The 15,184-nt window shown below is 46.9% G+C and overlaps 1 protein-coding gene across 3 annotated transcripts in view; it reads left to right on the forward strand.

The window, feature by feature from the left end:
• GLYR1 (glyoxylate reductase 1 homolog) overlaps positions 1-14,735 on the forward strand; it is a 37,147-nt gene extending 22,412 nt beyond the window's left edge. Inside the window, exons 10-16 of one of the 3 annotated variants that reach the window (XM_060120375.1) lie at positions 573-672; positions 5,929-6,039; positions 6,733-6,834; positions 7,546-7,708; positions 8,027-8,206; positions 8,524-8,648; positions 12,562-14,735. In XM_060120375.1, the coding sequence (XP_059976358.1) occupies positions 573-672; positions 5,929-6,039; positions 6,733-6,834; positions 7,546-7,708; positions 8,027-8,206; positions 8,524-8,648; positions 12,562-12,636 (856 nt within the window). In that variant the 3' untranslated portion in view covers positions 12,637-14,735. The remainder of the gene's footprint in view (positions 1-572; positions 673-5,928; positions 6,040-6,732; positions 6,835-7,545; positions 7,709-8,026; positions 8,207-8,523; positions 8,649-12,561) is intronic. The other 2 variants (XM_060120376.1, XM_060120377.1) reach the window with 2 other exon arrangements.
• Positions 14,736-15,184: the final 449 nt, after the last annotated feature.

Raw genomic sequence — 15,184 nt, forward strand, 5'->3', positions numbered from 1 at the left:
AGAGTGCAAAGGTGGTGCAGGGCGTGGAGCTGGGAAGGGGAGGTGAGCACCAGGATGCTGACTCCTGCAGTCGAGGAAGGTGGCTGGCTCTGTACTTACTGCTCCTGTTAACTTGCCATGGCTCCCAAGGTGCTTTAAATTGGCATCTCAAGGCCTAGGACTCGAGGTGGCTGATCAGGAACTGTTGCAGGATCTGAAGATAAATGCCTTCTCACTGTAATGGAATTGTAAGCTCAGACCTTCTATCAAAGCAACAAGGAAATGATTTGGAAGATTTGCCATAAACCATATGAGTCATACTTCTTGCAGTGGCAGTTGAGGATTTAAAAATGCCTGTTTAAACTTATGAACACTTTTGAACAGTGGCATAATAAGAAAAGGCACATTGTGCCTGCACTACCGCTGGCTCTGCAGTGGTGGTGTCAGCACACCACAGAGCAGTGTTCCTGGTGGTCTGAGGTGAGGCTCCCCAGGCTTATGAGGAAGCGGAGCCTGTGTGGCATTCAGGATCTCACCCTGTCCTCCCCCACCCCACCCCCCACCTTGAACTGATCAGTCTCTCTCTTTTTCAGGATAGGATTTTTGGGCCTTGGCCTCATGGGAAGTGGCATCGTCTCCAACTTGCTAAAAATGGGTCACACGGTGACTGTCTGGAACCGGACTGCAGAGAAAGTAAGCATTCATAGTGGTGCTTGTTGGGTGGGGTGGGACAGAGCCTTGACCCTTGGGGTAACTAAGGATAGGAATCTCCCTCCTGTCTCTCTTCATTGTTCTGCATGCCATGGCGTAGAAGCCAAGCTCTTAGTTCAGGCAGGTGGGGATGTAGATATACCAGTGTAGGATGTTATAAAAACTGAACATTTAAAACACCCAGGGGTATAAAATGAAGTGGAAATTTTCCCCTCTCTGCCATTACCTGAAATAAGTGATAGGAAAAAAACCTGTCAGGTTTTTCCATGCACATGCAAGAGGTGTGTGTGTGTGTGTGTGTGTGTGTGTGTGTGTGTGTGTGTGTGTGTGTGTGTAATGAATTCATTGATATGGAGAGTGTGTATCAACAGATCTGCTTCATCCTTGTTAATGGCTGCACTATGTTCTGTGTTTGGATTGTATTAACAGCACCATGCTGTAGAACATTCTGTGGTGAAGGAGATGTCCTGTATCTGCACTGGCCTGTGGTAGCCACTGTCCACATGTGACTCTTGAACACTTGAGTCATGGCTAGTAGACTAAAGAATTTTAAATTTTGTTTCACTTAAAAATAGTCTCCTGTGGCTAGTGGCTACCATATGGGACAGGACAGGTTTAGAAGTTCTTAACCTAAGGTGGTCCATGGATTCAAGGGGTCTGTGCATGCCCTGAAATGGAATTCCAAGTCTTTTGTAATGGAGAGAGGCCAGGCTCCCATCAAGTTCCCATCCAGGAAAAGGTAAAGAACCATAGTCTAGGACTTACCTGGTGGCGCAGTAGTTAAGAAACCACCTGCCAACGCAAGGGACACGGGTTCAAGCCCTGGTCCGGGAAGATCCCACATGCTGCAGAGCAACTGAGTCCGTGCGCCACGACTACTGAGCCTGTGCTCTAGAGTCCGCGAGCCACAACTACTGAAGCCTGTGTGCCTGGAGCCCGTGCTCTGCAACAAGGGAAGCCACCGCAATGAGAAGCCCGTGCACCACAACGAAGAGTAGCCCCCACTCGAAGCAACTAGAGAAAGCCCACGCGTAGCAATGAAGACCCAACACAGTCAAATAAAATAATAAAGAAAATTAAAGAAAATAAAGAACCATAGTCTAAGTACTAGAAAACTAAAGTACTGTACTTGCCAGGAACGAAGAGACCAAGAAAGAACCAGCCTCTTGAGGAACAAGGTGTGGCCAAGCATGTATTTGTGAAATGATGGGGTGAGCATCCCATGTGTGCAGCAAGGTGAGAGCTGGAATGAAGGGAGGTAGTAGAGCTGGTGGATCTGAATTAACAAAAATGTTCTAGGCAAAGTAAGACGTTCACTTTGTTAAAACAGCCCTTTTCAAGAATAATAAGGAACTGGTTGGAGAGTTGAGGGAGCCTGGGAGAAAGGACACTGAAGGCCATGCTAAGAGATGTGGGCTTCAGGTGCTGGGCACTGGGTAGGTGCTGCGGGGCCCTGAGTCAGGAATGAGATCTCAGAGGCCCTGTCTGTCGGCAGATACTTCTGATTCAAGGCCAGGGTAACCAGGAGACATGCATACTTGCAGAACATCGGTAGAATCTAAGGGTTTGCATTACAAGTATGTTCCCATTTGATAGAAGTGCCTCCGGTCATCCTGTTTTCTTGATTGGAAAGCTTAATTGTTATAAACGTGGCCATTCTTTCCAGATTAATTTATGGGAAGACAGTAGAGCAAAGCAATTATGAACTTGGGCTTGGAATCAGACAGCTCTGCTGCTTACCCTCTTATTTCTTTCAAAAGGAAGAACCAGAAGAAAACAAAATTAAATATTAATATAGACCTTTTTAAATCACCAAAGAAAAAGGTGAATTTTTTTTTAATAAATTATTATTATTATTATTATTTTTTTTTTGGCTGCGTTGGGTTTTCATTGCTGCGCACAGGCTTGCTTTTAGTTGCGGCGAGCGGGGGCTACTCTTCGTTGCGGTGCGCAGGCTTCTCATTGCGGTGGCTTCTCTTGTTGTGGAGCACAGGCTCTAGGCGCACGGGCTTCGGTAGTTGTGGCTCACGTGCTCTAGAGCTCGGGCTCAGTAGTTGTGGTGCACGGGCTTAGCTGCTCCGTGGTATGGAGGATCTTCCCAGACCAGGGCTCAGACCCATGTCCCCTGCATTGGCAGGCAGATTCTTTTTTTTATTATTTATTTATTTATTTTTGGCTGAGTTGGGTCTTCGTTGCTGCATGCAGGCTTTCTCTAGTTATGGCAAACGGGCTACTCTTCATTGTGGTGCACAGGCTTCTCATTGCGGTGGCTTCTCTTGTTGCGGAGCACGGGCTCTAGGCATGCGGGCTTCAGTAGTTGTGGCACACAGGCTCTAGAGCGCAGGCGCAGTAGTTGTGGTGCATGGGCTTAGTTGCTCTGTGGCATGTGGGATCTTCCCTGACCAGGACTTGAACTCCTGTCTCCTACATTGGCAGGTGGATCCTTAACCACTGCACCACCAGGGAAGCCCAAGATGAATATTTTTTTTAATTAATTTTTATTGGAGTGTAGTTGTTTTACAATGTTATATTAGTTTCTGCTGTACAGCAAAGTGAATCAGCTGTACCTATACATATATCCTCTCTTTTTGGATTTCTTTCCCATTTAGGTCACCACAGAGCATTGAGTATAGTTCCCTGTGCTATACAATAGGTTCTTATTAGCTGTTTGTTTTATACATAGTAGTGTGTATATGTCAGTCCCATTCTCCCAATTCATCCCAGCCACCTCATGAATAGTTTTTGATAATACTCCTCACAACAAAAAATAAACAAACAAAAAAAAAAATTGAAAGGTACGCCAACTAGTTTATTTTTTATTTTTTGGAATTTAAAAATATTGTATTTCTAAAAATTTCCCACTACCCTAACAATTTTTGTGTATTTTCCCTAGTTTTTGTGGGAGCTTTTGAGGGTTTTGTTTGTTTGGTTTTGTTTTTTTTGAAGTATAGTTGATTTACATTAGTACATTAGTTTCAGGTGTACAGCATAGTGATTCAGTATTTTTATGGGTTATACTTCATTTAAAGTTATTATAAAATGCTGGCTATATTTTTCTGTGCTGCACAATATATCCTTGTAGCTCATTTAGTTTATATATAGCATATAGCAGTTTGTACTGTCCCCTACTCCTATTTTGCCCGTCTCCAATTCCCTCTCCTCACTGATAACCACTAGTTTGTTCTATGCGTCTGTTTCTTTTATTTATATTCATTTATTTGTTTGTTTTTCAGGTTCCACATATAAGTGATAGTGTAGCGTGTTTGCCTTTCTCTGTCTGATTTATTTCACTAAGCATAATAATACTCTCTAGGTCCATCCATGTTGTTGCAAATGGCAGAATTTCATTCTTTTTATGGCTGAGTAATATTCCTCTGTGTGTGTGTCTGTGTATGTACCACATCTTCTTTATTCATTCATCTGTTGATGGACACTTAGGTTGCTTCCATATTTTGGCTATTGTAATGCTGCTATGAACATTTGGGGTGTGTGTATCTTTTCGAATTAGTGTTTTTGTTTTCATTAGGTATAAAACCAGGAGTGGAATTTCTTGTTAAACAAATAGTATAGTAATGATTTAAAGATTTTTAAATAGCTCACAAAGAGGAAACAATAAACAGAGGTATTAAAGAGATTCAGTAATCAGGAGTAATCAAAATATATCGGGCCTCCCTGGTGGCGCAAGTGGTTGAGAGTCCGCCTGCCGATGCAGGGGATACGGGTTCGTGCCCCGGTCTGGGAGGATCCCATATGCCGCGGAGCGGCTGGGCCCGTGAGCCATGGCCGCTGAGCCTGCGCGTCCGGAGCCTGCGCGTCCGGAGCCTGTGCTCCGCAACGGGGGAGGCCACAACAGTGAGAGGCCCGCATACCGCAAAAAAAAAAAAAAAAAAAAAATATATCAAGCAGAAAGTTGCCATTTGGGGCTTGTTAAATCATCTAGTAGGACAAATTTTTAATGTATTTATGTGTACTTATTTGTTGTTTTTAAAAAATGTGCTCTGTGTTGGTGATTTGAGACTTTGCTGGAGATCATTATAAATGGACACAGCCTTATTCGAAATCCATTTGTCTACATTTTTTTTTTTTTTTTTTTTTTTTTTTTGCCGTACGCGGGCCTCTCACTGTTGTGGCCTCTCCCGTTGCGGAGCACAGGCTCTGGACCCGCAGGCTCAGCGGCCGTGGCTCACAGGCCCAGCCACTCCACGGCATGTGGATCTTCCTGGAACGGGGCACGAACCCATGTCCCCTGCATCAGCAGGCAGACCCTCAACCACTGCACCACCAGGGAAGTCCTGTCTACATTTTTTAAAACCATTTTCGGAGCCTGTTATATTCTACTTACAGAGATCTAAATTCAAAAAATAGAAGAGATGTATATTTGTTGGGGTCATTTATAATTAAAATCAGGCTAGATATTGAACTGCAGGAGAGCCATTAGGTAAATTCAGGTATATCTCTCAGTGGAGTATCCTTCAGCCATGCATTATAAACAGTAATTATGAAAGTCTATAATATTGATAGGTGTAATCATATAAAATATTAAAAATTAGATGCGAAATAATAGGTCCAAATTATTCTAAATACTTTTTTTAAATGCCTTTAGAAAAAGGAAATACAGCAAAATGTTAATGATATATTTTGTTATGAGATGTTCTGGTGATTTTAATTTTCAGAAAAGAAAAGTTAGTGCTTATAGACCCCCCACCCCCCAGAAACAATTCAGTAAGGAATGGCAACCTGTTAGCCCCAACCCTGCTTCCCCAGCTCACAGGGCACTGGGTAGATTTCACCACAGCCAAGACAGCGACAGCCACAAAGAGCTGCACACAAGGACTATTCACATCCTGTTCTTCATTCAGGAAACCTTCAGCAGACGTTTGTTTTGTGCTTCCTGTGAAGTAGAACGTGGAACATCCTCCTAGGCAAGACTGGGGACTTCCCTGGCAGTCCAGTGGTTAAGACTGCGCTTCCACTGTAGGGGCGTGGGTTCAATCCCTGGTCAGGGAACTAAGAACTCACATGAGCGCGGCCAAAAAAAAAAAACACACAAGACTGTGCTTAAGGGGCTCCCGTCCACTTCCCTGAGCAGTCGGACTACCCGCTGGGGTCCCTGGCTCACAGTCTCAGCCTCCTGCCTTGGAAGGCCACTCCGGAGGACTGGGCACTGCATCTCTGGCCTGGCTGGTGTGTGTGTTGTGCACTGCCTGCAGCTCACATTAGGATCTGTGACTTTTGCAGTGTGATTTGTTCATCCAGGAGGGGGCCCGCCTAGGAAGAACCCCCGCTGAAGTCGTTTCAACTTGTGACATCACGTTTGCCTGCGTGTCGGATCCAAAGGCAGCCAAGGACGTAAGGATCCCCTCCCTCCCCTCAGCGTCTCAGGTTGTGGCCGGGAAAACTGGCTGGCCTCCTCCCCTTCTCCCCTGAGCACTGAGTGAGTGTTTGCATTGGGGGAGGGGTGGGGCTGTGGATTTCCCATTTGGGGGCCATCTCCCATTGTGAAGGGTGTTTGCATAGATTGAATACAGACTTCCTTTAATTCAGAACAAAGAATGAAATTGACTAGGGTCCCTGAGGTCTGTGCTGAAATGTGAAATGGTTCCTGACAGGCTCATGTATTCCTGTTGAGCTGGAAGCTTTGGTGTGCCTGTGGTCCATGTGACAAGTTCCTATGTTTAGCTATCGCTGTATTTGTATGCTTTAGAAGTTCAAGTGCAGTAGTCATCTTGTTAAACTCATGACTGGACTAATCCAAGTAAATCCAAAGAAGTCAAAAAAAAATAAATAGTGAGGTTCCATCTTTTCAATGGGAGGTTTTTAATAAAAAGAAACACACGTTCTTTTTGAAGATAAATGGGAGCATACCATAAATTCTCCTCTTTCCCTTGCTTATTTACATGCTCTTCCCTTTTGAGCCTTAATATTTAGCTTCTATTTGGGAAATGAACCAAAAAATCAGCAGGACACTGACCTTAGGTCTAAGGGGCTCCTGGGTGTCTGGCTGGGAGCCTGGGCTATTGCTTCTCCCTTGTGTCCCCACAGCTGGTGCTGGGCCCCAGTGGTGTGCTGCAAGGGATCCGCCCCGGGAAGTGCTACGTGGACATGTCAACAGTGGATGCTGACACAGTCACCGAGCTGGCCCAGGTAGCGGCCTCATTCAGGCTGGCCCTCCAGCATCCTTTCAGTTGGAGCCCAAGACCCAGGCTAACCATGCCAAAGTGTGGGCAACTTAGTTACTCTAGAGCCAAAGCCAGAGACTTTGGGACTAGCCTGTCTTCACTTTCTGCCTTCAAATCTACAGCCAGTCTGAGTGGCTGTGAAAGGAGACTTGTTTCCTGTCTGGGATGGGCATTGGGTCCTATAGCTGCCAGCCTCTAAGAAGCCATCTAGGCTGCCAGCAGGGCCTTTTTGATTTAAGCAGCTTTCCGCAGATACTAACAGAGTATTCCACCATGCTGAGCCACTGGGCCCAAGTGAGGGGGTGGTGATTTGTGGCCCACGTGCATTCTAAGGGTGGCTAAAATCAAGGTAGGACAGTATCTTTAGGAAGTGTGGTCGACCACGCCATTGGCATTGTCATGTTGGTTATAGTCTTTGGTCTTTGTGAGAAATGCCAAGTAAATGGGAGCCTATGAGGACACCCCAGCTTCTCTCTGTCTACTGCATGTGATTCAGGCACCTGGTGGAGGACAGTCTGCTGACCCTCCCATTGTCAGTCCAGCACCTTGGTACGGGCGTCAGCTTTGGGGCCTCGGCGTGGAGGGTCAAGTGCTCCTGCCCCAGTATGCTCCTTGCTTCCTGCCCAAGACCTTCATGAGAGGCAAGCCCTCCAGAAGCTGTGACTTTCCTTTCCAGGTGATTGTGTCCAGGGGGGGCCGCTTTCTGGAAGCCCCGGTCTCAGGGAATCAGCAGCTATCTAATGATGGGATGTTGGTGATCTTAGCGGCCGGAGACAGGGGCTTATATGAGGACTGCAGCAGCTGCTTCCAGGCAATGGGGAAGACCTCCTTCTTTCTAGGTAACATGCCTGCCCACCTGTCGGGCCACTTCAGGCCTGGAGGCTGGGTGGGCCACATCCCCTCTAGACCGCCCTGATGACACCATCAGTCCCGCACGGCCTCTCTGCCTGGGGCCCCCGTGGGAAGGTTTCCTTTGACTTGCACAGTCAGTGCCTGGAAGGAGGAAGAGCCAGAAGGGTCAGAGCCAGTTCTGTCAGGGGCAGGTGAATGGGGCCTCCCCTGGGTGTAGAGGTGGGTCCAAGTAGGGGTGAGGGTGGGCAGAAAGCCCCTCCCCACGGGATTCTTGGGACGTGACCACGATTCTTTGCCCTGGGCAGGTGAGGTTGGCAACGCAGCTAAGATGATGCTGATCGTGAACATGGTCCAGGGGAGCTTCATGGCCACCATCGCTGAGGGGCTCACCCTGGCCCAAGTGACAGGCCAGTCCCAGCAGACACTCTTGGACATCCTCAATCAGGGACAGTTGGCCAGCATCTTCCTGGACCAGAAGTGCCAAAGTAAGTTGCCTTTGGCCTCTCTTTTTGCGTTTTAGTTTTGGTTGAAGCTGGGAACTGGGTCAGGCAGATGTCACAGAACAGTGTCTTCTTCAGGGGCTCATTGTGTGTGAATGATGCACCCACTCCAGTCAGTCCAGGCCCCCAGTCAGAGAGCATCCAGAGACATGGTAGATAGGATTTGGGGCTACAGGCTGGGAACTTGTCTCTTGGGTGTCCGAGGGGAAGGGAATGCTAGGTATTGACCCCTGACAGGACTCCAGGTGGTTTCTTATCTAGGATCCTTTCAGTTCTTCTGATGAATGACTTTCCCTCCTCAGATATCCTGCAAGGAAACTTTAAGCCTGATTTCTACCTGAAATACATTCAGAAGGATCTCCGTCTAGCCATTGCGCTGGGTGATGCCGTCAACCATCCGACTCCTATGGCAGCTGCAGCCAATGAGGTAACGGCAGGAGGCCTCGGTGCTAGTCCCAGCAGCCCTCCTTTGTTTCCCTTGCACTCCTCCCTCTGCTTACTTTGGCTTGGCTTGGCTCTGTGTCTAACCTCTCAAGGTGGAATCTTAGGTTGTTGATTTTAGACCTTCCTTTTCTAAGTATATTTCCTCCGAGGCATGCTTACTTCCCTGGGAGTTCTTCTTTGACCTGTGGATTATTTGTCAAATACAAATAAAAACCCTGAAGGGTTTCCTAGATACCTAATGGTTATTGATTTCTAATGTATCTTTGTGATCCAAAATAATATACTGCATATGGATTTTAACTCTTTGCATTGATTCAGACTTGTTTTTGTGGCTCAGCAGATGATCTGTCTTGGTGGGTGTGCCATGTTCACTTAAGAAGACTGCGTGTTCTGCAGTTGGGTGCTGTGTTCTGCACATATCAATTAGGTCGAGATGGTTGGTAGTATTTTTTCAGATTATCTTTACTGACCTTTTTCTCTAGTTCTTTCAGTTGCTAAGAAAGGGATGTTATAATCTCCAGCTGTGATTGTGGGATCATCTGTTTCTCCCTTTAATTCTGTCCATTTTGCTTGATGTCTTTGTTATTGGGCTCTTAGCCATTTATGATTGTTATGTCTTCCTGATGAATTTGCTCTTTCGTTATTAAGAAACATCCGTCTTGATCTTTGTCTTGAAGTCTGTTGTCTGATTTTCATATGGCTGTTGTAGCCTTCTTATGCTTACGGTTTCCATGTGATGTATTTTTTTCCATCCATTTACTTTCAATCTTTGTTTTAAAATTGTGTCTGTTGTAGACAGTCTATAATTGGGGCTTGCATTTTTATCCATTCTGACAGTGTCTGCCTATTAACTGGATTGTTTAGTCCTTAACATTTTTTTGAATGACGTTTATTAAGCACCTATGTAGGCACTTTTTGGAAACAGTTTTTTAGAAGTTCAGTTTTCTTAATCTGATAGAAGTATAAGCTTAAAAAAAAAAACAGCTGAGCAATATTTGTCTTTACCATAGAATTACAATAAAAACTACATTTTGGGCTTCCCTGGTGGTGCAGTTGTTAAGAATCTGCCTGCCAACGCAGGGGACACAGGTTCGAGCCCTGGTCCAGGAAGATCCCACACGCTGCGGAGCCTCTAAGCACGTGTGCCACAACTACTGAGCCTGTGCTCTAGAGCCCGCGAGCCACAACTACTGAAGCCCGCACGCCTAGAGCCCGTGCTCTGCAACAAGAGAAGCCACCGCAATGAGAAGCCCGCGCACTGCAACAACGAGTAGCCCCTGCTCGCCGCAGCCAGAGAAAAGCCCGCGCACAGCAACAAAGACCCAACGCAGCCAAAAAATAAAATAATAAAATAAAATTTAAAAAAACTACATTTTGTGAAACACGTACATACATGAATCACACAGATTCATTTATTTTAGAGACTCTGTCTTCCAAGTGCTATAAGCTATATGCATTTTTATTCAAGTTAAATAGAGGTCTCAAGTGGCTTGTTCTGTAGAGACAAAGAAGAAGTAAAAATACACAGTACTGGGGAATTCCCTGGCTGTCCAGTGGTTAGGACTCCTTGCTTCCACTGCTGGAGGCCCAGGTTCCATCCCTGGTTGGGGAACTAAGGTCCCGCAAGCCGCACAGTGCAGCCAAAAATAAATAAATAAATAAGACACAGTACTGTTCTTTTCAGACCTGCCTATTCATAGTTTATAATCTTCTGTCCTTGAATTCTGTGTCTCTGTCCTTCCTTCGTGTGTCTGAACATCTCAGAGTACTTGTTTCACTCTTCCAGTTTGCAGTACAATTTCAGGTTCCTCCTTTCTTACCTTCAGGTTCTCTCTTGGCAGTGGAATTCCTCGTGTGTTGTATAATTTTTCGTTGATCAGTTTGTTTGTAACTGTGGTTACTTCTGAAGGGTTCCATGGTGGCTTGTGTTGGGAGCACTCCTCTGTGAGGTGATTTCCACTTGCCTCTCCCCTGACTACAGGATTCGTTGGCTTGGAAACAGACATTTTGGTTAATTTCTTGATGCAGCCCGGCACTTTCTGGCCACTGTTTGGAGTTCAGGATCTTGAGGTTAACTGGTCCATTAACATTTAGTCTTTGTCTTGAAGTCTATTGATATGTGGTTGGATTTAGAGCTACTCTTTTATCATTTGATTGCCATTTGTCCCCTCTGGCTTTTGTTTGTCTGTTCCTCCTTTCTTTTGGGATATCCCTTTTTTGGGATATTTGAATATATTTTAGAATTCCATTTTATTGGGACTTCCCTTGCGGTCCAGTGGTTAAGACTCCCAATGCAGGAGGCCCGGGTTTGATCCCTGGTCAGGGAACCAGATCTCACATGCCGCAGTGAAGATCCCGAGATCCTGTGTGCCACAACTAAAACCCAGCGCAGCCAAATAAATAAATAAATATTTTTTTAAATTCCATTTTATCTATTGGCTTTTTAACAGTGCATCATTTTTCTTTTGTCTTTGCTCTAAGGATTGCTATACGCATCCTATATTTCACCTCCTAGATTAGACCTCTTTACATAAAATGTAGATCCGTTTACCTCTCCCTCCCTCATCCTTTAAGGCAGGGTTTCTCAACCTGGGCACTATTGACATTTTGATGTGGGTACTCTCTGGTGCACTGCAGGATTTTTAGCAGCATTCCTGTCCTCTACCCACTAGATGCCGGTTGCACCCCCTCAGTTCACAGAAGGTGTCTTCAGACATTACCAAATGTCACTCCAGGTGGGGAGCAAAATGACCCCAGGTTGAGAACCCCTGCTTTAGGGTACAAATGTCCTGTGTGTTACATTTGTCTTTGTTTTAAAGCCACCATTGTCAGAATGTCTTGCTTTAAGTAGTCATATGTATTTTAAAGAAATTCAGAGAAAAAATAAGTTCATATTTCTCTAATTTACCATTTCCAGTGCTTTCCTTTCTGAAGAATTGAATTTCTCTCTGGTATTGTTTTCCTTTCAGCTTGAAGAACTTGCTTTAGCATTTCCTGAATGCAGGTTTGCTGGCAGTGATTAGTTCTCTTTTATCTCAAAAGGTCTTTATTTAGTCTTCATTCTGAGTTGACAGCTACACCTGAGCTGTAGTGGACGTCATGTTTAGAAAAAGAAAAAAATGCAGCCGGCCAACTGTGTGGGAGGAACCTGTGTCCAGCTGCATTTTTTCAACATGACTGGATGTCGTGCTGCCCTTGTTAAACGATGGCTTTTTAATTTTTCTCACACTCTTTCATATTCATCTAGTACCTCTGGGGTGGCTGTTAATTGCCAAGCACCATTCTAAGCTCTGGGGACACAGGGTGCAGCCCCTTCTTTTCCTTGTAGAGCTTACATTTTAATGGAAGGAGGCACAAAGTAAAGCACATAAATGTTTAAACAAGTAAGAATTGCAGAAGGTTAGAATTATGAATAAAGTGGAACAGAGTAAAGGGATGGAGGTGTCTGGGTAAAGTGGTGCAGCCGCTGCTTCAGATGGGATGGTCAGGAAAGGCCTTGGAGCTGATTGGGAAGGAGCCTGCCAATGCTGAGGGAAGGACAGGGACAGTGGCCCAGAGAATAACATGGGAAGTCCTCGGAGCAGGAAGGAACATGATTATAACTACTAACAGTGCTGAGCCCTGCCTCTGAGCACTTTACATTCCTCACTCCATTAATCCTCACAGTAACCCTGTTACCTTCTCCATAAAGTCAAGAAGCAGTGGTGGAGGCACAAAGAAACTGAGGCACTTTGTCCAAGGTTAGGCCAGTCAGTGTGGGATCCAAGAGTCACGCCCAGACAGCCTAGACTCCAGAAGCTACCTACCTAACCACATCGAGAATCGCCTCTCGGAAGCAGATCTGTGTCTGTAAGTCAGCTTTGTGGCCAGACTAAGCCCATGTCATTTTTTTCCAGGTGTACAAAAGAGCCAAGGCACTGGACCAGTCTGACAATGACATGTCTGCCGTGTACCGAGCCTATATACACTAAGCCCTTGACCCCACCCCCACCCCCCATCTTCCCTCAGACCCCCTCTTCCTCACATGGAGTTGGGGTCCTGGGACTTAACTCTGGACCAGTCCACCTGTCTCCATCTTCTTTTTTACAGACTTTGAGACTTGCCATCAGCACAGCACACAGTGTCGCTCCTCCCCTGGAGGTCCTGGAGAGGGGAGGGGTGTCAGCAGGATTGGCCTGTGGGAAAGCTCTTGAGCTGGGCACCGGCCTTGGACTAGGTGGCTGTGTGTTCACACACACAAACACACACACACAGACACACACACAACCCACCATACTGGCTCTCGCCCCAGGATAGAAGCTGCCCAGAAACTGCTGCCTGGCCTTTTTTTTTCCCTTTTTCCAATCTGTCTTATCTCAAACCCCTTCCAGCTGAGGAACTAGAATCAGCAGTGAGAAGTGGAAGCTTTCCCACTGCTTCCCTCACAACGAAGAGGCTGTGGTTCTGTCCACTGTCCCCCACTGGATCCCACACAGAAAGAGGCTCTGGGCCAAGATGAGCCAGCAGACTGTAAACCGAGGGTCCCATGGGCCCTCCAACCTCAGGTGACCAGCTGATGAGGATTGTCATGTTTAAGCTACCAGTGTGCAACCAACTCTCCATAAATGCCTTTGTGAGCTGAAAAGGGATTGGCAGAGTCAAGCGAAGACAGGGCTCTGGCTCTCCAGGGAAAGCAGCAAACAGCCCGTCCCTAGGTGAGCTTCACAGAAGCCCTCTCCTCGCTGCTGTTCAGCACCTGCCCGGAAGTCACCGTCACTGTGGAGCCTGGGCTGGGATCAGACTTCCTTGCTTTGGTGTAAGGGTGCTCACTCCTCACCAGGCTGGGCTCACCAGGCTGTTGTAGTATTTGGATTTGCATTCCAGTCCTTGGGAAGGGGGTCCTGAGGGCCACCACTGAGGATTGAAGAGGGAGGGGGTATGTTTCCGTTACACCACAGACCCTTCACCTGGTTCTGAAGAGCCACTCTGACCCACATCCCCTCACAGCAGTCCCACCTTCTCCAGCCCATCCCTGCCTAAGTCCCCTGCATGCCCACCTCTCTCCATTCTCCTCCCCTCCCCCTTTTCCTCTCATGGAGACAGTATTGCTTTCTGTCTCTTCCTTCTTTGGTCCAGACCCAACCTGACCAACGATGACCATTTCTTAGGCTCAGCTCTTGAAACAGGAATGAGTGTCTGCACTTCAGCCAGCAGCTTGGTCTTCGGTGCTTTCAGGGTCCTGGGGTCTGTTGGGAGGGAAGAGGAGAACTAGGCCTGACTGAACCAGAGCTACCTGACCCTCAGAGGCAGATCTAAGACATCCTCAAGACCCTAGCATTTCTCCTTGGATAGGGGACCAGAAGGGCTTGGAATGTGGCATAAGAACAAGGAGAAGTTACCTAAAGGATGTCAATGTTTTCTCCCTCTGCATGGGTTGGATTTTCCAAAGTCACACCGCAGAAGGTCAGCAATTATAGTGAATATGTGATGATAAACATAACGAGGTGGCCACGCTGGTGTGGGGCCCCTCCCCCTCACAGCCTTGGCCCTTTTCCACTGATCGGAACCCAGGTCAGGGGATCTCAGAAGACATGGGTGGAGGGCAGGGGAGATGCCCGTGGTTTTTGGCACAGTTGTTCATTTCACTGGGATTTTGAATTCTGTCTGAACACAAAGCTTGTGCTAGTCCTAGCTGGACACTGGGGGGTGGGGGTGGGGGAAGATGCTGTAATGAAACTGGTTAGTCAATGTTGTCTTAATATTGTTGACAATTCTGTAAAGTTACTTTTTATGAATATTTGTTTAAGCTATTTCACCTTTGTTTTGAAATCCTTCCCTTTTAAGGAGAAAATGTGACACTTGTGAAAAAGCTTGTAAGAAAGCCCCTCCTCCACCACCCTTTTTTTTTTCCTTTAAACCTTTAAATGACAAATCTTCTAGGTAATTAAGGTTGTGAATTTTTATTTTTGCTTTGTTTTTAATGAACATTTGTCTTTCAGAATAGGATTGTGTGATGTTTAAATGGCAAAAACAAAACATGATTTTGTGCAATTAACAAAAAGCTACTGCAAGCAAAATAAAAACGTTTCTTGTTAACACAACTGTGACCTTGGCGGTGGTCTGCGCCCAGACATCGAGCGCCGTGCGGTGGTGGGAGGGGTAGGGCCAGGCGTGGAGCGGAGCGGCGGCCTTTTCAGCACGGCGACGGGGCCGTAGGGTCCGCGCGTTAGTCCCTCCCGGACCGACGGAACTAGTGGGCCGGAGGCGAGATCGGGCGGAAACAAGGTGCTCCGTCGGCCAATCGCCGGGCGCGGCGAGAGCAAGCTATCGGGCCGGCCAATCGGTGAGTGCGCGCGGAGCAGGGCGCCCTATCAGGGCCGAGAAGGGGCGGGACGAGCAGCCCCGGCGCTCCGGCCCGAGAGTAGCGATGGATACGGCGCCGGAGTGCTTAGCGCCCGCGGCTGGTGCGGGTGGTGTCCCGGGCGAGCCGGAGCGGGCGGGTTCCGGGGCGCTCACAGCGTCGCGAGCTGGAGGCGGGGC

Source organism: Mesoplodon densirostris, chromosome 16 (genome assembly GCF_025265405.1).
Source record: "Mesoplodon densirostris isolate mMesDen1 chromosome 16, mMesDen1 primary haplotype, whole genome shotgun sequence".
In the NCBI taxonomy this organism is placed as follows: Eukaryota; Metazoa; Chordata; class Mammalia; order Artiodactyla; family Ziphiidae; genus Mesoplodon; species Mesoplodon densirostris.